General features: G+C 41.4%; 1 protein-coding gene across 2 annotated transcripts; it reads left to right on the top strand.

The window, feature by feature from the left end:
• Positions 1-11,062: 11,062 nt before the first annotated feature.
• LOC133999784 (SWI/SNF-related matrix-associated actin-dependent regulator of chromatin subfamily E member 1-like) lies at positions 11,063-23,011 on the top strand. 2 transcript variants are annotated; one of them, XM_062439096.1, is made up of 11 exons: positions 11,063-11,107; positions 11,685-11,741; positions 13,784-13,827; positions 14,636-14,734; positions 16,708-16,800; positions 17,384-17,515; positions 18,461-18,632; positions 18,731-18,903; positions 19,489-19,590; positions 19,724-20,060; positions 20,778-23,011. In XM_062439096.1, exons 2-11 carry the CDS (start codon positions 11,735-11,737, stop codon positions 21,242-21,244), a joined length of 1,626 nt encoding a protein of 541 aa, XP_062295080.1. In that variant the 5' UTR covers positions 11,063-11,107; positions 11,685-11,734; the 3' UTR covers positions 21,245-23,011. The 2 variants fall into 2 exon arrangements, with proteins under 2 accessions (XP_062295080.1, XP_062295079.1); XM_062439095.1 differs by having other exon boundaries at positions 11,068-11,103.
• The last annotated feature ends 115 nt before the right edge of the window (positions 23,012-23,126 follow it).

A 23,126-nucleotide genomic window follows, 5' to 3' on the forward strand; every position in this document is an offset into this window, starting at 1 on the left:
GTATGCAACGGACCCATATGCACGCTCAGAGGCGTCGCAGAACACATGGATGGTCCGCCTGCTCTTGCTACAATCCAAGCTGGGCTTAGTGTAGCATCTCTGCAGAGTTATCTGTGACAGCTGTGGAAGTTCACTTTCCCACAACTGCCAGGCTTGGAGCAGGTCTTCAGGTAGGTGGGGATCATCCCACCCTCTTCTCTTGTCCCAGAGACGCTGCACAATGATCTTGGCTCGGGTAGTGTATGGGATAATGAACCCAAGAGGGTCGTACTGTTGGGCAAGCAGTCGATAGATGTTGCGCATGGTAGGTTCTGATCTTCCACTCTGTTGGTGTTTATATCGCAGTGTATCAGACTTACAATGCCATATGAGTCCAAGCGTGCGCTCTTGGGGGTCAGCTGACTCCTGGGTGAACCAGAGTACGCTGCTCTCTGACTGATACTCTCTTGGTAGGTGGTCAATGACTGCGGGAGCGTTGCTGGCCCATTGCCGCAGTACAAATCCACCCTCCATAAGGAGGGATTGCAGTCTGTCAACCAACTTCTTGGCTTTCACTTCAGAGGGCAGGCTCTGCAGACAGTTGTCAACATAGAAACACCGTTCTATTGACAGACGTGCATCCTCTTCTGGCTCTGAGTACTTCCTGACATGAGCTTGGAGTGCAAAGGTGGCACAACATGGACTACATGTCGTCCCGAAGGGAAGCACCTGCCACTCGTAGACTGTGGGTTCCTCATCTACCTTCATGTTTCGCCACAGGAAACGGAGGAAAGGTTTGTCTTCTTCCAGCAGTCGAACCTGGTGGAACATCCCTTTAACATCACTGCTAATGGCAATAGGATGTTCCCTAAATCTAAGGAGGACTCCCAACAGGCTAGCTCCCAGTGTTGGTCCAGGTAAGAGGTGGTCATTCAGGCTCTGACCCTTGAATGTAAAGGAACAATTAAAGACTATACGGTCTTTACCATTGTGCCGGACCATGTGGTGTGGAATATACCATGAATGACTGCTCTCTTCTGCTTCCTTTGATGACATGGGTGTGACATAGCCAGCATCTACAAGCTTGTGAATCTCCTTGGAGTAGGTCTCTGCCTTTTCTGGTTCCCTGGCTAGTCGTCTTTCCGTCCCACGCAGCTGAGCCAACACTGCCCCTTTAGGTGCATTTAGTATGGGGAGATTGTCTTTCCACAGTAACGGGGTGGCATAACGGTTTACTCCGTTCACTATGACCTTGATTGTCTTTTCCTCAATCCTCTGTACTGCCTGAGCATCTTGCTTTGATCTGGTAATAAGCCGCTCACTCCGATACAGCAAGGTATCCAGCTGCCACAGTTTCTCGACGTGGCTGAAAAGCTCTGCATCTGGAGGGACGCAGGAGGTGAACAGGCACTGCTGCGGAGTTAGCTGGTGGCGTAAGACTCTGGATGGTCCTTGTAGAGTCCACCCTAGTCTAGTGCGCACAGCTGCAGGCCCTCCAGGCGGGCCCAGGCGTACTGGTTCCACTGGAGTAACTAGGTGTGGGTAATCCGACCCGATGAGCAACAATGGCTGTGCCTCTTTGATGCTTGGCAGTGGCAGGTCCTTGAGATGGCGATACTTTTCTTGCAGAGCTTTGACTGGGTATGTATGACAGGCAAGACCAAGTCCCTTGGCAGTGAAAGCCCTGTGGATCTGGAAGGAGTTGCCAGGCTGTGTTGCAGAAGCTACCGAAAATGACACTGCGGCTCCATGGATGGTGCGAACCTCTTGCCTGACTGTGCGGAGAGCCAGATCTTCAGGTTCCTCTCGAAGACCTAAGAGATCAACAGCTTCATGTAGAAGTATGGTGCGTTCTGACCCATCATCTAAGATAGCGTAGGTCTCAAGTACCTTGTTGCCGCTCTTGAGGATGACACGACTCAGCTTGAGCAGCACTTGGCTGCTACCTGTTGGCCGATCTAGGTACAATGTCTCTGAGATTGAACTCACCAAGCAAGTGCTTTCTTCATGTGCTTTGGACTTCCCAGATGCTGCAGCATTTTGGCTGGTATTGACCTCATGGAGCACCTCAAGGTGCTTTCTTTCACATTGTTTACACTTAGCTTTGAGGGTACACTTTATCGCTTGGTGCTCATGACCGCATCTCCAGCACCTCCGGTTTGCTTTTATCCACTCTGTCTTCTGCTCCTTTGTCAAGAGTTTGAAGTTGCTGCACTGATTCAGGTAGTGTTGCACAGAGTCACAGAAGGGACAGTATTTCTTTGGCTTCTCATGTGCCACCTCCACTGATGTCATGACCCTTTCTGACTTTTCCTTCTGCTCACTACCATGGAGAATGGTAGTGGTCTTCTGAGACTTGTATTCAGTGCGTCGGTCTCTGCGTGGAGCTTGCTTCTCTTTGTCTGAGTTGTACTGGCCTCCCTCTACCTGTACGCGAACCTCGTACTCAAGCCACTCAGCCAGGTCAAGCAGTGTTGGGATAGGAGTACGGATAGGATTCACAAATCTCTGAAAGTTGGCTCTTAGGTCATGTGGCAACTTAGCTAAGAGGCGAGATACATGTGAGCCACACCTCAACTCTGTCCAACCCTGGCCCCCCAGCTGATGCAACATGCCCACTAATGCACGGACTTGGAGAGCAAATGACTTGAAGGCCCTTACATCACCACTCTCGATGTTGGGTTCATCCATCAGATTGGAGATCCGTTTTAATGCTAGCTGTTGAGGTTGACCATACATCTCAGTGAGTGCTCTCATGGTGTCACTGTACGGAAATAGGCTGTTGCTGTACGAATCAGCAATGAGTAGTGCTTCTTCACACTTCAAGTGATCCATCAATATCTGAAACTTGAGACGCTCTGGGCTGTCAGGTGGGAGTATGTTATCTAATGCAAGCTTCAACCTTGCAAACTCGCGTGGATCCTCATGCACGAAATCTGGGATTGTTGGCTTAGGTCCGAAATAATCTGTCTGTGGGGGTCTGCCAAATGTGGGTGGAGCCCGAGACCGATCAGTTCGAGGCAGGCGATCATATGGATGATGGCGGTGATCATCTGAGTAACGGTCATCCAGATGCCTGTACTGTTCATCATGACCATGGTAGTAGCCGTAGCCCTGGACAGGACGATAGTGATCGTCATGGCGACCTATAGGATCAGAGGGACGATGTCTGTCATCTTGCCAATGGTAGCCGTCATCATAATGGGCTCTCTGACCAGGCTGTCGATAAGATGCAGTAGCTTGACTGCGGCTGTGATGATAACGCTCATCGGGCAGAGGGCGAGCCCTGACATTAGGCTGATGGTACGAAGCGCTGTATAGAGGTGAGTGACTATCATCAGGCTGGCTGCAGGCGGCTCCGTACTGAGCGTGGTATTTGTCATCACGTGGGTGGAAGCTGTCATCATGGCGACGATAGGCATCATCACGTTGGGATCGATGCCTCCCATCAGGCTGATTGAATGTGACACCATGATGAGGGCTGTAGCTGTCGACAGGCTGATGGTGAACAGCTCCAGATGGGGGGCAGCTACGTTCTTGGTGATAAAGCTGTGACTTTGCCACTGCACCTGAGCCTTGAGGCGGAGGGGACTCACTACCCTTTGGTGTGTCTGGAGGGAAGTCTGTGTAGTGAGGAGATGATTCACCTGAAGTTACTGGTGATTGCGCTACATGCTGACTGCTCAGCCCTGCTCTCTGTAGACTGTCACTAAGCTCCACAATTGGGTCACGTTGGCTGCATGGTGAGTGTGGAGACTCATCACTAATTGTCACCTGTGTGGCATTGTCATGCTGACGTGGGTCTTGATGACCACTAAATGGCGTCAACTGACTAGCATGTGCAGGTGTGGATGGTGTCTTCTCCACATTGCGTCTGGGCCATGACTTAGCAGGTGGTGAGGCTAGTACAGGAGAGCTAGACATCATGTTTGTAAGGCGAAGCACATCAAGTCTCAGTTGTTCATTTTCTTCCCTCATGCTACGAAGACAGTGCAGAACATCAGTGGTAGTAGTCTGTCTGGTGTGCTCATCAACTGGGCTGCGGTGCCTCATAGGATGACGGACCTCATAGTCCTGAAGGTAGGATGGTGGGTGACTTCGTCGGCATGGACGGTTCACATCTCCTTCTGAGTCTCTCTCATCTGGACTGAACATCTTGGGCTGAAGTGGTTGCTTGTATCCGGCTCGAAGGACCAAAAATTGTGTGGAAGAATGTCAAAAATCTCTAGTTGTGGCAGCAAACACTTCAGGGTGTCGGGTCAGGACACTAATTTAACTTATTCAGGTGAGAGTGTGGGGGAAAAAAGGAATGCAGAGTCCATGTACAGATTTGACTGTTTATATAGTCATTGGGATACGTATCTCTGAGTTTGTGTGGTTACAGTAAAAAAGTCCGTTTGACGTTGCTATGGTTAGAAACAGTGAGGTCCTGTCATCGTCTCTCTGTCCCACGCGCTCTACAGGTGCAGGCACGCAGAGTGAGTGATGCATTCATGTGCACAGAGCAGCGTCGGAAATCAGAGACTCAAGCGAACGGTGCATGAGAGCACAGCCTTTTTTACATTTATTGTTGGGCCTAATAAAACATCACATACTGATCTTGGTGAAACACTCTTTTGGTGATGGCCACAGATAGATACCACTATGTCTGTAGCCTATATGAATTATGGCTGTGCATCACAGAACACAAACATAATTGGTAGAACTGGATGGGGCCAAGGGGCAACTGCGGCCAAAACGCACAGAATTTCGAGTCGCTCCGGCCCTAACAGATGTAATCTCACTCCAAACTTTTCATGAAACTTGAGAGCCCTGTGACTCATAGAATTAACATAGTACAATCTAAATCAAGTTTAAATATAACAAGGTTGATTATGTTGTCAATTTGCACGTTGTTTTAAATAACTAAACTCCAATGGAGGCTGTAGTAGTATCCTGGGTGCTGGAAGGTTGATGATGTGGATGAAAAGGTGAAGCTAGCCCGTTAGGCGATTAGGAGTGGAGACACTCACTTAACAAACAGGAAGTGTTTACCATTTCATACCACTGGTGCAGCTTGTAATGCATCATCTTTTGTTACAGATCATCTTTAATATACTGCAACCTACATTACCCTTGGTAACCACTAACAATTACCTCATTGTAAAGGATGTCAAAGAAACACAAACATGCCTAAACATACCTGATAAGACTGCGATAATAAAAGTCTTCCCCTCCATGGAGATGGTTTTCCTGCTTCCTTTTACTGTTCTGTCATTACACTGTAAGAGGAATTACAAGAGCATTATTATAGACAGATAAATCCTTTATAAGGGTAGTCTTATTGTAAAGCGGTACTGTTGTCAGATAATTGAACAAGTACACAATACAGATTTATTCATGCCACATTCAAAGCACTTATTAACCAAATGAAAAAGCCTGGTTTCCCTTTCCACAGTGCCAAACTATGATTTGGGTTGTTAAAAATTGCCAATAAAACAGTTACATGGATGGAGAGCTAAAACAGTGAGGAAAAGTAAGCTACACTGTGGAAGAAAATTTAAGATATAAAACACATTCTAGTTCTACAAATATACATTCAGCATTTTTCTCAGCAGCATTAAATGTATATTTGCAGATTTGCATACTACTTGTTCAGGTTTCTATAAATGTAATTTGATGTCTTTATTTTGCATCAGAATATTATAATATTGTATATTACTAGATGTTAATTAAGTGTAAATACAATTGCAATACATTGCAAAACTGCACTATGTCATTTTTTTTTTTTTTAAATGTGATTCCCCGTAGCTGAGTCAAATAAAATCTATGTTTCAAAGATTCTTTCAAAGAAGTGGCGTCTTACCTTGATATGTTGATGTGAATGATACATATACAGTGTGGCATAGGTGCAGGGATAGTGTGCAGTTTTTATTGTAGTCCCCGATTTGTATTTGATGCAAAAAACACTGATGAACATATTTGCATTGTGTCGCAAAGAGAGGGGCAGACTCAACTTATCCATGAGGGAAAAATCATGATTCATGAATCATGAACTATTTTTGCAGAGCACAATAATTAATCAAAATCCAAATTCACACTACGAATGTGAGTTGGTGAAGAATTTCTATTAATTGGTGTTTAAAGTAATCATAATGGTTGCTGTGAAGCTGCACCTTTGAGAAAATGCCACTAACGTTTGCATGCAGAGAGTCTAATTTGAATGAGAGCACAAAGCAGGACTGTAGGTGATCAAGCGCAGCGAGGAAGCAGAGCGAGGAGCAAACGTACTGTGGAACTACAGAACAGCTGATTGAAGTCTCTAGTTTTAACAACTTATAATGTTGAAGACATGCTATACAAACAGTAAAGACGGAAAGAACTAGACAAAACATAAAAAGGAAGAAAAAAAAGAAAACACAAAAAAAATTGAAGTAGATTTTGCATTATATAGCCTATTATTATAACCGTATCTTATTTTGAAAATAATGTACATCTGGATGCCTAGAAGAGCATAAGATGCTAATGTGTAGTGTAACTCAGAAGAGGCATGTTGGTGCCAAAATGTCAACTTATGGAATTAAGGCTACATTACATATACTGATAGATTGTCACATCACACACACAGACTGTTTCAGGCTTGTGGAAACCATGGACATTAAATGAATCCCTCATTTTTGCATGTGATCAGCATCCTCTCATTGGTTTCCAGGAACTTTGCAAAAATCAGTTTTGCAAATCAACCAAATTAGCAAAGAAGTTTACATACACAAATGATTGAAGAATGGCCAAGCTGAGGATTGAGAGAGCACAGAATGACTTTATTTTGTCCCCTTAAACCAAATGATCAACAAGCATAGTTGTTGGTCTATAAAAGATTGTGTCCATTTAATTTGTCACTTATACTCGGTGCATTTGTCACAACTATAGACTCCCAGTATTTCCAGTAGGGATCAAAGGGTTATTCAGATTAAGTTTGGTCATCACATCTCTCACATGTCTGCATGCATGTGGGTACAAAAAAATACACATTATATGTCAATTTTTACTGATACATATACAGTATACAGTGTCTCTCCATGCAGTCATCCACGGTGGGTGGGACTAATAAGATGTAAGTACGTGGATGCAATCAATTAAGAGAGTTGAGGAGTCTGACGTACTCCACCAGCCCCGACTTCTAAATCCAAGGTGGCTGCACCGTGCATCAACAGTGTGGAAGTTGTAGTAACATCCTATTTATTAGCACTTCTGTCTTATTTGTGTCTCATTAAATCAGTCATATAAACAGCACTGTCCACTTTCTACCTGTGGACATGTTGCTGTGCTGTTTGTATGAACAAAATACAGCAAAATGCATTTTCATCAACTAGTATTGCTATCAGTGGCTAACCTGACTAAAACTGCTTTTCTGTCTTCTAAAGTGGAACGACACAAACTTGCGTGTGACATCATTCCCTGCTACGAGTTCCAATTTACGAGCATGGCCGTAGCTACCATTGAGGACACCGAGGTCATGTCCTCGGTATTATTTTCTTGAAGTTTCGTTTAATTGTGAAATGAAAATAGCCGATGAGACAATTATCCTTGCATCAACGGACCGTCACGTGACACGTACTTGCAGATACCGCTGCCATGTTAAAACAAAAGTAGTCACCAGCGGCGGAGTGATTCCTTGAAATCCACCGGTAATGTTTTCACTGGCCCCGGCCCCGGCGTTATGTCCCAACTGGTGTCCTTACAGAACAGCTCCAGCTGTGTTGCGCTTCCGTCAGCAGATTCGTCACAAATATACACAGCATATTACTGGAGATTTTTAAGTAGCAGTTATATAGTGCTCACTTCCAGAAAAAATCATCTGCTGCAGTAGATGTGAACTACTTGAAAATCGCCAGAAATATGTTAATTTTTTTTGTGAATTGAACTTTGCAAACTGTTCATTCATTGGACAAGCCCTTTTCTCCCTTTCCCAGCAGGCCGTGCTCCATTCCACATTTTAAGAACAAACAAAGAAAATAATATATTGCAGTTATAATTTTTAAATATGCAACCATGGAAGTTGTAGAATACTGAAATAGGAGTTGATTTAAGTTGCAAAATTGGAAGTGATAAGAAAGAACTGGACCACAAAAGTGACCATGACTGAGAAAAAGCAAACAAGAAAGTGATATAAATACATCATGGATTACTTTAAGATATTATTTTGATAGTGGGGTTTTTTTTTTACTTCGGTACCTTGTCTGTAGCATCAGCTCTATTTCTTGTAACTAAATACTTCCTCTTCTTCTCGCTCCCTACTCTCTTCTCCTAGTCATGCTGTGCCATCCTCGTTCCATTGAGTCTTTCTTTGTCTGCAATCTTTTGCCCAATGTCCCGTTTTCCCACACACATAACATCCCTCATTTTTTCTACCAAAGCCTCATCTTCCTCTGCTTCTGCCCCTGTCTCTGCCTCTCTGTCTATTTCTATCTCTGCCTTCCCCCATGAGGAATACCGCTGTATACCTTTTTGTTTTTAAAATATTATTCCGCATGTCGAGCATAATCTAAGGTCTCAGTCAGTAAGTGAAGTCACATGAAGCTACTAATTGGTGACAAGCAGCCTTTAAGGAACGCATTTTTTAGTTGCTGTTCATATGGGGTGTCGTGGGTCATATCAGTAGTGACTTCTACCCCTCAGTGATTGTCAAATATCTCTTTGACTCTGTGGAAATAGTGATCCACATCCTCATCATCCTTTTGAATGCAACATTGTATCTCTGGCCAATCCGCTCTCGCCTTGAATTTATCAGCTGTTCTGTTCAAAAGAACATCCATTCTAGTTTTTGGAATGTCCTTGCATACATTCATTCATAATCTCAATGGTGCACTGGCGATGTGTGGGAGCATTTCACCAATTGCGGCACCGACTGCTGCTGCTGCCCCAATAACTCCAGCTGCTGCTCCTACGTCTTCTGCCATAACAGCACTTCAAAGATGCAGAGTAGATCCCTTAAGCTTTGTGTTAACAGACAGATGTTGATTCATTGAGTGTTAGATTAATCAGAAAAACGACAGCATTGACAATTTCTTCACGCTGTTAAAAAAAGCAACATTATTTTCATTTTTTATACTGAAAAATAACCTATTATAGTTGTTTGGATAATGGCTGTCCTCTCTAAGTAGCAACAGAAGAATGAGTTTGACTTTCTTGCAGCATCTCCAAACTGTTGAAGTGGAGTTTGGAGTTGGTGGTCTGTTGTACGAAGCAAATAACTTTGACAAATAACTAGACACAAGGCAACCACTGGAGGAGAGAGGAGACAAAGAGATATGATTTTAGAGTGACATGAAGCAACGTCTGTTTCTGACGACGGCAGCCGCTGATCACAGCTGCATTATAGCTGTCAGTCGGTTTTAACAGTCTTAGCGACTTTTGACAGAGTTTGTCTCCACAGATGTTCACCGTGCTGATAGTAACAAAGGTGCACAGTTATAACTGACAGAGCAGCAGTGTTTTCTCTCTGCAGCATGTTATATTATATTATATTATATATTACCTATCTGACAAACACTTGCACATGGATAAAAACCTGCATTCATACTGTGCTGTCCATTGTGTCCTGCTCACAGACATATGCACATACAAGACTTATTTGCATCTGTATTTATTGATATTCTGTTTGTGAGTTAGTTATTCAATAACCCTGAATATGATCAGGGTGTTTTTTAAACAATTAAAATGGTTCATTAGGCTGATTGTTTCAGGAAAAAATGTATATGATTTAACCCAATAAACTAAGTAAAGTCATATCAAACCAGGAATGTTCAACCTCACATGGAAGAAATGACAGCAAATATGTACAAATGTGTTTAAAATGTTCTTTTGTTGATCAGACAAACAATCAGAGGTGGGTATGTAACACGATACAGTGTCTACAGTCAGTAATCACATTACAATTACTAAACAAAGAAATGTGGCGTTAGTTGTGTTACATTAGTTCTTCAATTATTATGTATATTTTGGGCAGATAAAAAAATAATCAAAGGTGCTTTTCATGCACACTTGTGGTACAGCTGCCTGACCTCTCATGCTAACAAGACACTCACGGACCCACAGTGATGCTCGAGCTGAGTGTATGCAGAACCCAACCAAGCAGCCAAAGCTTGTGCGTTGCTAGTTAATCTCTGTATGTCAGAAACAAACTCAGCAAAATACTGATAATAGTTAACGGACAGCCATCAATAGACAGGAAAACTTTGGTGAGCTTTCTGGACTGGTGTTATGTCAGGATGGAAACACCATCTAGTGAGGCAGTGGAGATTCTCTTCAGTTTAACCAGTCTAGTGATGACTCAGAGGACAAACAGGTTGTCTATAGATTATTTTGAGGTATTTATTATTTAAGCAACATGGTGTTATAATGGTCAAGACCCATATCATTTTATTTTTTTGATATATTATTTTTTACACAACATCGATGGCGTTGCTATGGAGTGACAGCTAAACTGGTAGTGTAATTACTTTCCACAGGGAGTAATTAAGTAACGTAACGAAAGTAAAATTTGAAACAAAGTAATGAGTAACATGTAATAAATCACGTTTTTTGAATAGGGTGGATTAGGGTAATGTGGGACATTGACTAATGTGGGACAACTTTTTATATTCAGTTATTCTAAAGCTTATTGGTATATGCAAACTGTGTAAGTTATATTGTTTAACATTACACATGTATAAATCAATGTATTTCTAAGCCTAAAAAATAGTGTCCCAGATTATAAAATCTACTAATTCTGAAATGATTTGACACTTGACACGAGGAATATACCTGCCATTTTCCTTTTGAGTACAATATCTAAAAAAAAAAAAGTCTTCTGATTTAACAAGCAAACATCTCAAGGATTTCATAATTATATTATGTGTTGATATAATGTATTGGATTCATATATAAACATGGTGAACAAGTCAGAATTGCAAAAAGTGTCCCACATTACCCTGATCCACCCTAACGACCCCAACACTGGTTGTCACCCGCCATTAAAAAAAGAAGCAAGTGTACGTTTATTCTGAAGACATCATTTCCGCCCGCCTGAAAGAAACTCAGACTTCCGGTTTGTGAGCTAAAGGCGGAACAAGCGGCCCTACAGAGGGAACAAAGGACGACTGAGTATGTATGTTTACGTTGTTTCCATTAGAATGACTTGAACACATTATGTTTTTACTATTTTCTAACTTTGACGTAAAAACGACCTTAACATATTTTGTCCGCCATTAGCTAACCTAGCCAGTAGGTGGAGGTTAATTACCTCCATGTGCCGAAACCGGAGCATGTATTGTCTGTTAGCCTAGCTTCATCGGCTATCTAGGTTGGTGCAAACCGTTGCACATTTCAGAAATGTAGCGCTCACCGTTCTGAATAAATATTAGTTTTGCGTGCGCCTGTGTTCTGAATCTAACTTTAATATCTATTACATTGAATGTGAATGTCAATATTATTATACTCCAACCGGCTCCATTGTGTTGGCAAGTCAGGCTAACAGGCCAGGCTAGCTTTTTCAAGCTTCTTCAGCCATTGTAGCGTTAGTCATTCAATGGTTAGCAGCTATATTCAGCCACTTTGAATCTTTCCTGGCTTCTTTCTGCCACCGTATTTACCAAACGACAAATGTGCAGTAACGATGTAATTGCAGTTGAGTTAATTTATGTAGCTGACGTGTGTTTTGTCGTGTTTTCTTATCTAACGTTAAGTTAACCAGTATGGAAACAGCTTGAACTCCATCGCCCAGTATCCAGCCACGATGTCAAGTAAGTCAACACAAATGTTACACACTGTATTAAAGAAGGCTGTTAGCGCTAATAGAATAGCTTTGTAAGCAATTCATTTTCCAATCGTACAATCAGGGTTCCCACGGTCATGAAATTCATGGTAAAGTTATGACATGAGAAAAACCTGTTTTCCAGGCCTGGAAATGGTTTGGAATTGTGTGAATGTTGTGGGAAACCTTTGAATTAGGGATGACCCAATCTGATATCAAAGATAACGGATATAAGACAGGCTGGATGGACCCCCCCCCCCCCACACACACACACTTTTGCCATGTCAAAAATCAGTAGATTCATTTAATATGAATATACTAATCGCCAGTCTATATACTTTTAGCTTTTTAAAATCTTCTAACATGTGATCTGGGGCCAAACGCTTCCTCTGGATGTAATTATAAATGCACCCATCATCAAATGGGATCAAAGTGTCAAAACACCTGGTAAACGGCTCCAGAATACAGGAAATGACATCATCTTTGTTAAAAAATGTTCTGGGGGAGGACCCTTTTTTAAACTACTGAAATTTGTACTATTCCATAATACAAATATTATGGAAAAGTTTTGAAAATTCATTGGTAAAAATGTGTGGGAACCCTGTACAATGTTTGTTTTTGCCTCTTAGTATAAAATGAAGAGGGCGCTATAATAAACAATGACATCCAAAAAGAGAGATAGCACTAGTGATATCAGCACAAAGGGCAATAATAGCTGTCATGCAAGATGCAGGTCAAACTGAACCTGTGTTTTGTTTTTTAATGCAGAAAGTCATACACAGCAGAGTGGTCATATACACTTCCTGGCCTTCATTAGGTACAACTGTGTAATCTAATTCAATCCAATACCAACAGCTCTGCTGTATGTTAAATATAACATTATATAACTGGGTATCAATAAAATGTACTTTCCACATTTTCAGTAACAGTGTTTATCATGCTGGATGGTCTTAGGTTGGACAGCAGGAATAACTACAACATATTGACATTTTAGAGAAGCCCTTAGCTGGCAGTCAGCAGTATTGAGTTTGGGACTAATGCCTTTTTTAAAATCATAAATAAATTCATTCTTTTTAAACCCATATGTTATTTGATTATGTGCTTATAGGACTTTTATTTTTAAAATGTTGCTGTGACTACGTGATTGTAGCTCTGAATACACAAGGCACATGTTTTGCCGCTTTTTATTTTCATTCATTCAATAAAATTCAGTTTCATTTATAGAGCGTCAAATCACAACGTTGTGTCAAGACACTTTTCTCATAGAGCCTGACCGATAGTCTATAATCATATATAAAGAATATATACATAAAACACATGTTTTTTTGCAATGTGGTTATCTAACTCTTGTGATAGAAAGATGTAATGGAGGAATGATCATTTACAGTTTAACTCTAAACTTCAGTGGGAATGTAGTTTTTATAAATTCCTGCAAATAATAAAATGCATACAACAGCAATAAAACATGTATGTATATAAATTTGAATTAAGCAAAAATGGTCAAATGAGCATAAAATGCTCCCTATATAACTATAAAAATATCAGTGCATATCTGACAACATATATGCCGATGTTGATATATCTGTGATGAGCAAATATCAGCTGACATAAACAATGGAGGACATTGAGGCAGTGGTGTACTTGCTGCTGTTTGTGGCTTTTTGTCACACACAAAGCAAGAAAATTGTTGCCGGTATTTTAAAAATGCCGGGTTTGATTCTTGTGTGGGACGGCTCATGACTCTTCCAGTGACAACTCTTCTGACCAATCAGTGACCGGCAGTCTGGTGACGTCACATTTTAGTACTGGCTTGGCTCGCTGGGAACCTCACCAGAGCAGGAACTAAAAAAAGTACCAGGTACCAGGTACTATCCCTAGTGGAAACGCATAAAAAACCGAGTCGAGTCGTGCTGGAACTGTGTATTGGAAAAGCACCAATAATGATGTTTAACATCCCAACTGAGTTCACCATATTGCTTTTCACAGCTGTAATATCTAACCAACACAACTCTTTTTCCCTTTTTTCCACAGAGCGGCCGTCGTACGCCCCTCCCCCTCCCCCCGCCCCAACTACAGTAAGTGTCCAGCTCCGTTCCTGTCTCAGCGTTTAGTGGCCCAGGAGCCACGTTAGCTCTGTACACACTCTTGTTCTTTTTTATTTCTTTTTTTATAATCTCTCTTGCTGTATTCCTCCTTCTCTCTCTTTATCCACATTATCTATTGCTTTCGTTCCTCTCTCTGTCGTAAATATGCGGAGGTAGCCGCCAATCTCGTCTCCCAACTCTCCCATCATCGCTTTTACTCCTGCTTTATATTTTCCTGCCATATCACCACTTGATGTCATCAGAGCTCCTCGCTGAGATGTTTCCTCTTCTGCTTTTTAAAAACTTTTTTAAGTTTTTGTAAACTGATGAAAGGTTTGAAATTTCTAAATCACATTGCTGAGTTTAGCACATCTTCTACCAGCAGGTGTATGTGTACTGTTTCTAGAAACCTGCTTGTTTTGCTGCTTTTCATCTCCTTACATTCAGTGGGACGGGACACATGGTTGATTAAATGCAACTTGTGCTTAACAGAGGATCATTTGAGCTTCTTACAAGGTGATATGAGTTATACGCAACAATCACATGTTGTGCACTCATCTTGAATGCCAAGACTGCCGGCCAGTTTTTGGTTTTCTCTCCCCTCCCCCCTGCTTGATGACGTCATGGAAAACAAACAAACAAGCAAAACAAAAACGACACATTTATATATATATATATATTTTCACGTTCTCCCCCACTTTTTTCACTTATTTATGTTTTTTTCTCCCCTCCCCCCTCTTCCTCCTCTTGTTTGTGAGCCATTTCTCATTCGTGTTTTGTCTCATTTGTCTTCCATCAGCAATTGCCTTCCACCCCCGGGTTTGTCGGCTACAACCCTTACAGCCATCTGGCCTACAACAACCTCCGGCTGGGAGGGAGCTCCGGAGGCTCCAGCAGGGTAATGAATTTGATGGAGGGATCTGGAGGAATAAAAAAGGCAAATAAAAAAAGGGCGGGGGATAAGAAGGGGAGGTGGGGTGAAGAAAATGGGAAACCATTGTGATTTAAAAAAAAAAAAAAAAAAAGAAAACACAAAATAATAAGATGATGAGTGGTAAGAGAAAAAGGTGGAGGGATGTTTTTAAGCTTGTTTCTGGATCAAATAAAGGAGAGGGAGGTATATGAAGACTAAAGTTAGGAGGGAAACGAGATGTTAATAGATGATTGGTCTAACATTTGAACATAGATGAAGGGAACTGGTGGCAGCAACAGTGATTTAGATTGGGGTTGGTAATCAGGATGAGATCTGAGGTATCTAGATAGAATAATTGATCAATCTTGCTTTAATTTGGGTTGAAATGGGAGAAACAAGCTTCACTTTATTTAATAGTCTTGCTGTCTTTAGTTTCTCATTTACAGCCCCTACCCTTTTTTTTTAAGCATTCACCATCCTCTCCCCCGGCCATGAAGAGAAATACTCCACAGTGCACGATGCTGTCAATAAGTTAACTCCTTCTTCTTCAGGATTAAAACTTTATTTAAATTGAATCCTGTTACTCTTTAGTCACACCCCAAATTATATCATGTGGTGTTAGTGGCAAAAAGCCTTTCATTCTGAGGTTCTGAAGTGATGCTGGTCTTTAAAGACAAAAGAAACATATTTTAAATGGTTACAAAGTGTAAATGAAAGTAAGAAGGGATGTTATCATTGTCAGTCATTTTGATCCATGTAGTCTTTTCAATGCAGGTTCTACATTGTATGATGGCAGTGGAAAGTTTAACGTGACTGGAAAACAGCTTTGTCAGAACACAGGATAGAAATATCAGCCTACACCTTTTTTTTTGTGTTTTTCAGTTTTTTTATTGATGCATGAATTCTGTGTGTTTGTTTCTGCTTGTCACTTATAATAAGCTAACAACCATTTTTCTGTTAATGTTTTTGTATTTTTGTGTTAAAAATGACTCTTTCATGCTGTAACTAAAGATCTCTGCAAAGATCCCTCAGCAGCCATGAAAAAGAACCTATACTATACTATTATTTAGAAAAACGTTCCATGTTAATCTGCTGTATTTTTTTGTAAATGATTGAACCAAACTTTAAAAAGCTTGACCTGTTTTACTGCTGGATAGAAGAGTACACAGCCAGCAGTGTAATGTAGTGTCATACCATTTGACACACATACACCGACCGCTGCTTTTCAGAATAAAAGGACGCAACCAGCAATGATTAACGTTTTTACATCAGTGGTGTGTGTGTCCTCACATAGTAAACAAATGGATGCAGGTGTATTACTCTTTATTTCCTTTTTGTTGACCCATCACCCATATCACAAACTTCAATACTGCATTCACCTTCATGGCCTTACTATAATTTACATTTATAAGACATATGAAATAGAGCACATTTTAGTTAGTAACAAATAACTACACAGTCAAATTTAAAGGGTTAAAATGTGAAAATAAACGTATGAATAACTTTCACACATTATTTTTTTGCGGACTTAGCATAAATGTTCTGCTTTTAATCCATTTTGAGAGAATATATTAGAGGATTATGTCAAAAATGTCTAAGTGGTGTAACCATAAAAACTTTGTACCAAATAATTAAACTTGCTTAAAAACACTAAATTCTCAATAAAACACCATATCAACTAGTATGGCATGATATTACATTGTTTAAAATGTAAAAAGTCCACTTAATTACACTGTAGGTGTATAAAATATTGAATATGTATCATTCTTTTGTGGTTACACCATTTGACAGCATTTCTGTATCATCACGTTTACTGCACCATGGTCACCATGACCTCATCATAATCAGCTAATGTGTTGTTGTTTTTGGTGTGTATTTTCTCCTTTTTGTTGTCTCCTGACTTACTTTTCTTCTCTCTCTTTTCTCTTTTTTTTTTTCCTCCTCCCCACCGACCGCAGAACTCCACAGGAATCACCGTCCCGAAGCCTCCCAAACCTCCAGACAAGCCGCTGATGCCCTACATGCGGTACAGCCGGAAGGTAAGCAGGAAGGTAAGACACCACATCCACGGTGTCTGCTTTTACTGCTTGTCCTCCCATCCCCCCTGAAAGGTTGCAGGGGGTTTGAGGGTTGGGAAAACAGCCGAGCCATGACGCCTTCACCACCACCTCCTCCTCAGCCACCTATTTTAAAAAAACTCACTCTCTCTCTCTCTCTCTCCTTCAGCTTTACCGTAACCTCCTCTTGTTTGTCTGTCAATGTTTCCTTCTATACCGAGCATGCCCTTCATTTTCCCTCGTTTGTTGTGCTCCTCTCTTCCCCCGCTTCTGGCTTGTGAGCATTAAACTTTAACACTGAATGCTGCTTAAAGACAGAATCGACTAATGTTGGCATCAAATTGCTGATTCTGTCTTTTTTTGAGCTGTTTTTCCATTCCATTCCATCCAGCAAACCTTTTAATGCCAGTTAACAGTAGATAACACACTATGGGACTAATATATTCTTGCTTTTTGCACTTTATTTCCTTTACTTGCCTTGCCTAGTTAATTTACAGTTGAGTGCAGTTTTGCCCTGTAGTGACCATATGTTTTTGGGTTGTGCGTGTGTGCGTGCCTCTGTGTGTTACTTCCAAAGGTATGGGACCAAGTGAAGGCGTCCAACCCGGACCTGAAGCTGTGGGAGATCGGAAAGATCATCGGAGGGATGTGGAGGGACCTGACCGACGAGGAGAAACAGGACTACCTGAACGAGTACGAAGCCGAGAAGGTGGGTTCAGAAGATTCTGGTCCGTACAGAACCAGCTTGGACTTAGTAGTCTAGATCTGTTTTGAAAAAGTGAGAATTGAGTCAGTGGTGAATAAAGATAACATAACATAACACATTCCTTCATTAGAGCCACAGTGGGGAATTTTACATTATTACAGCAGCAAGTGGACAGTAAAAAAAAAAGAGCATAAAGAGAAAGAATAAAGAACTATAAATAATAAGTACACAAACAACAATAGTAGTAAATAATACAGTAAAAATAAAGTAACATTATGTACAGTGTAAGTAATATTGGTGTCAAATGATAATATACCTGATTGCACATATTTTAACTGAAAATATACACACATACATATATACAAACCACACTGCACAGTTGAACTGAAGTACAGTAGTAAATCCAAAATACTTCTATTGCACCAAACGTCTGCAGATGCTCAAATACTGACCTAGTATAATCAGATTCAGTCAAAAATAACACATTCTGAATGATGCTCATTAAATACATTTTCAGTTAATTACATCAATATGAAAGCAACTGACTCATCATAAAAACACATAAAAAAACCTGTTATTTTCTTTCCATCCATGAATTAGAATTAGTTGTGAAGTGATCTGCCGGTCAGTGGTTCTTGAACTGAAGACTCCTGTGTCTTCTCTTCTAATGAGGAATGGTTAATTAACTGTTCAAATGTGGTTGAACTCATTCAGGCTAAAATCATCATCATTCAATCCAATTTTATTGATCTCCTGACTGTCAGAGTTTTAATTGAGTTTGTGTTACAATGCTTCAAACTAATTTGTGTGGTGAATTGTATCGTATATATGCTGGTAGGTCCAGTTGTGACACTTACACCAACATAACTCCATATGTTGTCATCTTAAATCAGGATATCAACATCATTTATAAAATCTGTAATCATGTGTATCTGTCATGTATTCCAGATTGAGTATAACGACTCTCTGAAGGCGTACCACAACTCTCCGGCCTACCTGGCGTACGTCAACGCCAAGAACCGAGCCGAGGCCGCCATGGAGGAGGAGAGCCGGCAGAGGCAGACCCGTATGGACAAAGGAGAGCCGTACATGAGCATCCAGCCCGCCGAAGACCCCGATGGCAAGTCATTTAAAACATTCTAACAATGGCTCGAAAAGCCAAATACACACATGAGGAAAAAAAGAGCGTGTTTATAAGTCTCTCTTCCCTCTGCTCAGACTACGACGACGGCTTCTCTGTGAAACACACGGCAGCCGCTCGTTTCCAGAGGAACCACCGGCTCATCAGCGACATCCTCAGCGAGATCGTGGTGCCAGACGTGCGCTCGGTAGTCACAACGGCCCGCATGCAGGTCCTGAAGAGGCAGGTCCAGTCCCTCATGGTGCACCAGGTATGTTGGCAGACACACAGGAACCAGTGCTGACCTTTTAATAATGAGTCTATTTACAGTAATGACAGACTACTTACAACAACAACATTACCACATTAAAACAAACTCTATTAATCTACTAATATTTGTAGTATTGTAGATCCACAGGAAGTTCTTATTGGCTGACTGATACAAGATATATGAGGCAGATACATTCAAGAATTTATCATCATCAGTCATCTTTTAATACATTTTTTAATTTCCTTCCTTTTTTTTAAGTTATTGTGACCCAGAATTGTACTTGGAAACTAGAGACTGGTGACACAGATTCAAAACATATCTATCAAACTATGACCCCAAATTTACAGAACATTATTAAACGCACCTTTACACTAAATGTAAGGCACAAGTGGGAACAAATATTAGTCAAAAATGTTATAATTAACTTACAAACCACTTACTAAGATGTGAAAGCTAATCACCTCCAGGTTGACTCTAACATGAGTTCATTAGCTTTATTTTTTACTTTGAAGGCTTGATAATGTTAGAGGATGTGAATGTTATGTTGAGCAGATTTCTGTTTTACACTTGTGTCGTCTGTTGCAGAGGAAGCTGGAGGCAGAACTTCTGCAGATCGAGGATCGCCACCAAGACAAGAAAAGACGCTTCCTGGAGACCACAGACTCATTCAACACTGAACTCAAGCGGGTACGACACTCCTCATTTTAGATAGAGACACCTCAGTGTGCAGAGAGATCAGTAAACATCTACTGAATGCTCATTTGCAGATGGTGAACAGTGTAGTTGAAGCAGCTTTCCTAACAGTGTTTCCTCTGTGCAGCTGTGCAGTCAGAAGGTGGAGGTTGACATGGAGAAGCTGGCAGCAGAGATGGCGGCCGCTGAAGAGGCGGCCAGGCGCCGGGCGGAGGAAAGAGAGCGCGAGGCAGCCGAGCAGGCGGAGAAAGCTGCTCAGCAGGCTCAACAACAACAGCAGCAACAACAACAACAACAACAGCAACAGCAGCAGCAACAACAGCAGCAGCAGCAGCAGCAACAACAACAACAGCAGGAGGCTGCTGGAAACAAAGCTGCAGAGCAGAACAGCACTAATGCTGGCAGCACTGCTAACCCCACCTCAGGGACCAAGGAGGAAGACAAGCCCACACCCATGGAGACAGGTACCTAAATATCTACACCTACACCTTTTATTGAATGTGTTTTTGTTAATAAAAACATAAGTTTGGAGATCACTAGTAATGAAAGAGCAGCTTTTCAAATGAGAGGAGAGAGGAAACATTTGTTAGTAAGGAGAGGTCAGAAACCAGCAGAATGTTACAAGTGAAGTACTTGCATACATATATGCATTTATTTATTTTCTCATCTGGGCTCCATTGTTGCTTTTGTAACACATCAGTGATCCACACTGTTGCCCTGGGTGACATATTCCTTCATTACTATCAACATACACACACATTGTAGTTTATTTTGATTCAGTCACACAAATCGTACTGCTGCCATAAATATAGATTAGAGTATTGAATGTGTTTTAATCCGCCACTGAAAATAGTCCCCAACAAATGCACTATTTCCTGTTGTTTGAGTAGCGTTGGTTAAAAACTACAATGACCAGCTGTTGTAGGAGAATAATGAGCAGTTTCTTTAAAGGTACAACTATAGTACCAGTAAGAATTTGGACAAACCTTCATCCAAACCTTTGACTGCTGCTGTATTTGTGAGCTGTTGAAGGTTGTCTCAGTGGGGGCTGAGAGCCACAGACAGGAAGAGGAACTGTGAAAGTAACCGCAGAGATAACCGATCCTAAACTGAGAACAATTGTTTGTCATTCAACATTAATTTGATCTAAAGCGAATTTCTCTCCATCATTCTTTCTGCAGATGAAGCAACACCTGAAGAGCCCTCCTCAGACCCCCAGCCCGCTCCAGCACCTCCATCTGACCCCCCATCCTCCGCCTCCGATAAAGCCACCCCTCCCCCCGAGCCCCCAAGGGAGAGCAACACTCCTAACAGCAACAGCAACAGCAGCAGCATCAGCAGCAGCGGCGCCCCAAGCGACGACAACAGCAACAGCATGCCCCCTCCACCTTCAGACAGCAACACCGGAGCACCAGCAGCAGCAGCAGCAGCAGCCACTACAGCATCCACAACAGCAGCCGCCCCCCCACCACCACCTTCAGACCCCCCGGCCGCACAGGAAGCCAGCCCCAAGGCAAGCAACCCCAACACGGCCGCCACACCTCCGGCTCCACCCGCAACAGAAGAAGCAACCCCTCCTCCTCCTCCTCCTCCTCCACCACCACCACTACTGCCCTCCAGCCAGAGCAGCCAACAGTACGATATGTAATAGTTACACACAGCGGTAGCCGTAGACCTTCCCGCGCCCCTCCCTCTCCTCCGGGGGGGAGCAGCAGCGACGTAGTTGAGCAGCAGGTTCGGACAACACGGACTCGTGCGGCGGCTCTATCAGAACAGAGGCTCCGGCTGTATGAGGGTCTGTTTATTAAGGTCAATAAGTAGTTAATATGCATTTCATACAAGAGTGATTGAGGATGTAGGGTGTCACCATCCTGCAGCTGGAACAAACACCTTGTAGGAGAAATTAGACAAGAAATCTGTGTATGTTTTTAGCGCACGTGCTCTGATGATGTGAATGAGTTCATTGAAACGTCACCAAAGAGTACAACGTTTTTGACCCATGTGAGTTTGTGCTCCAGGATATTCCTCCTCTCACTTGATACCTTTTTTTTGTTTAGTATGAAATAAGGACAATACAGAGTGTCATGATACTAGAGAGGCAGTAAATGTCTAGCATGAAGCCCAGTGACCTGCTACACATAATAAATGACTATCCAACCCTACACGTAACAACCTCCGTATGACTGTCTGCTCCTGTGTGTTAACCACAGTCTATCCCATTAGTTTTGTTGTTAAATCCTCCCGTTTTTCAGTCAGCAGGGTCCATGTTCACACCTGCTTGAATAAATTCAAATTCCAGTTCTTTTTCTTCTCCACCTTGCTAATGTGAGAAGAGTTCTCATTAGTTTAAAGTTTATTATCTGTGATACAAACCAGGATAAAGTGATGAGGTTCTAAACGGGAGTCGCTTACCATAAGAAGTCCTGCTGATGCCTGTTTTTTTTGTTTTTTAAAATTTCATATACATACATCTATTCTAACGTAGACCTCAGAACTCCACTGTGTAGACTTTATACTGTTGTACATGATGTGGATGAAATGTTTGAAACCTGTATATTCCTCACTCAGTCATGATGTATAAACCTTTAAAAAAAAAATCAGCCTTTTTTTATATTTTTCTGCAACCTCGACAGGTTTTTACGTCACGATTCACGTCAGGGCAGTCCGAATTCTCCGAAAGCGTAACTTATCATGCGGTGATAAAGAAAGTGCGACCTCCTCCTATTCCCCCACTCTTTAAAAGGCTCCGAATTTTGTAGTTTCATCATTTTGTGATTTGCGAACTTTGTGTTTTTAGAGATCTAGTACGACCTTTTTAGACGAAATTCAGTCTTAGTCTTAAACCTGTATTCTTGAATCAGATGTCGTTTTCTAACATGTTTCAGTTGGGCTGGGTGATGATTTTCAGATCTAAATGTAAGACTGGAGAAAGCCACATTTAAATAATTTATGCACACACACACACATACGTATATTCTGCATGCTTTACTAACTACAAACCATAATCCTGCAAGTATTTGAACAGTTACTGAAGACTTGGAGTTAGTTGAGGGGTTTAATTTTTCTGTGTTTCATTCAAACATCACACTGACAGTTTGTAATATCTCTAAGGTGCTTTTTTAAAATATACAGATGATTAAAATCACCTGCTTTGTATTCATCACATTAGAATCTGTAAGAGCTTCCCTACAAGTTGAGGCTTCTTTTTTTTTTTGGACTGCATATTCCTGTTGACATGGCAACCATTTAACTTTACCAGTTTAACCCTCATCCAAATGTAACCTCGGTCTTGTGCATTTAAAGGACTGTTTTCTTACTTGAATTGGACTGTTTTTAGTAATATGCCTGTTCTTTTTTTTCCATCTTTCTTTTGTACTGTCTGAACTTATTATCCAATAAAAATGATTTCTCAGTCTTTCAGCACTTATTTGAGTTTTTTCCTGCTTAGGCCTGTCACGATAATTACTTCTGTTGGACGATATATTGTCTCAGAAATAATCGTGATAAACAATATTATTGTTATTTGAAGA

The sequence above is a fragment of the Scomber scombrus genome, chromosome 18 (genome assembly GCF_963691925.1).
Source record: "Scomber scombrus chromosome 18, fScoSco1.1, whole genome shotgun sequence".
Lineage (NCBI taxonomy): Eukaryota > Metazoa > Chordata > Actinopteri > Scombriformes > Scombridae > Scomber > Scomber scombrus.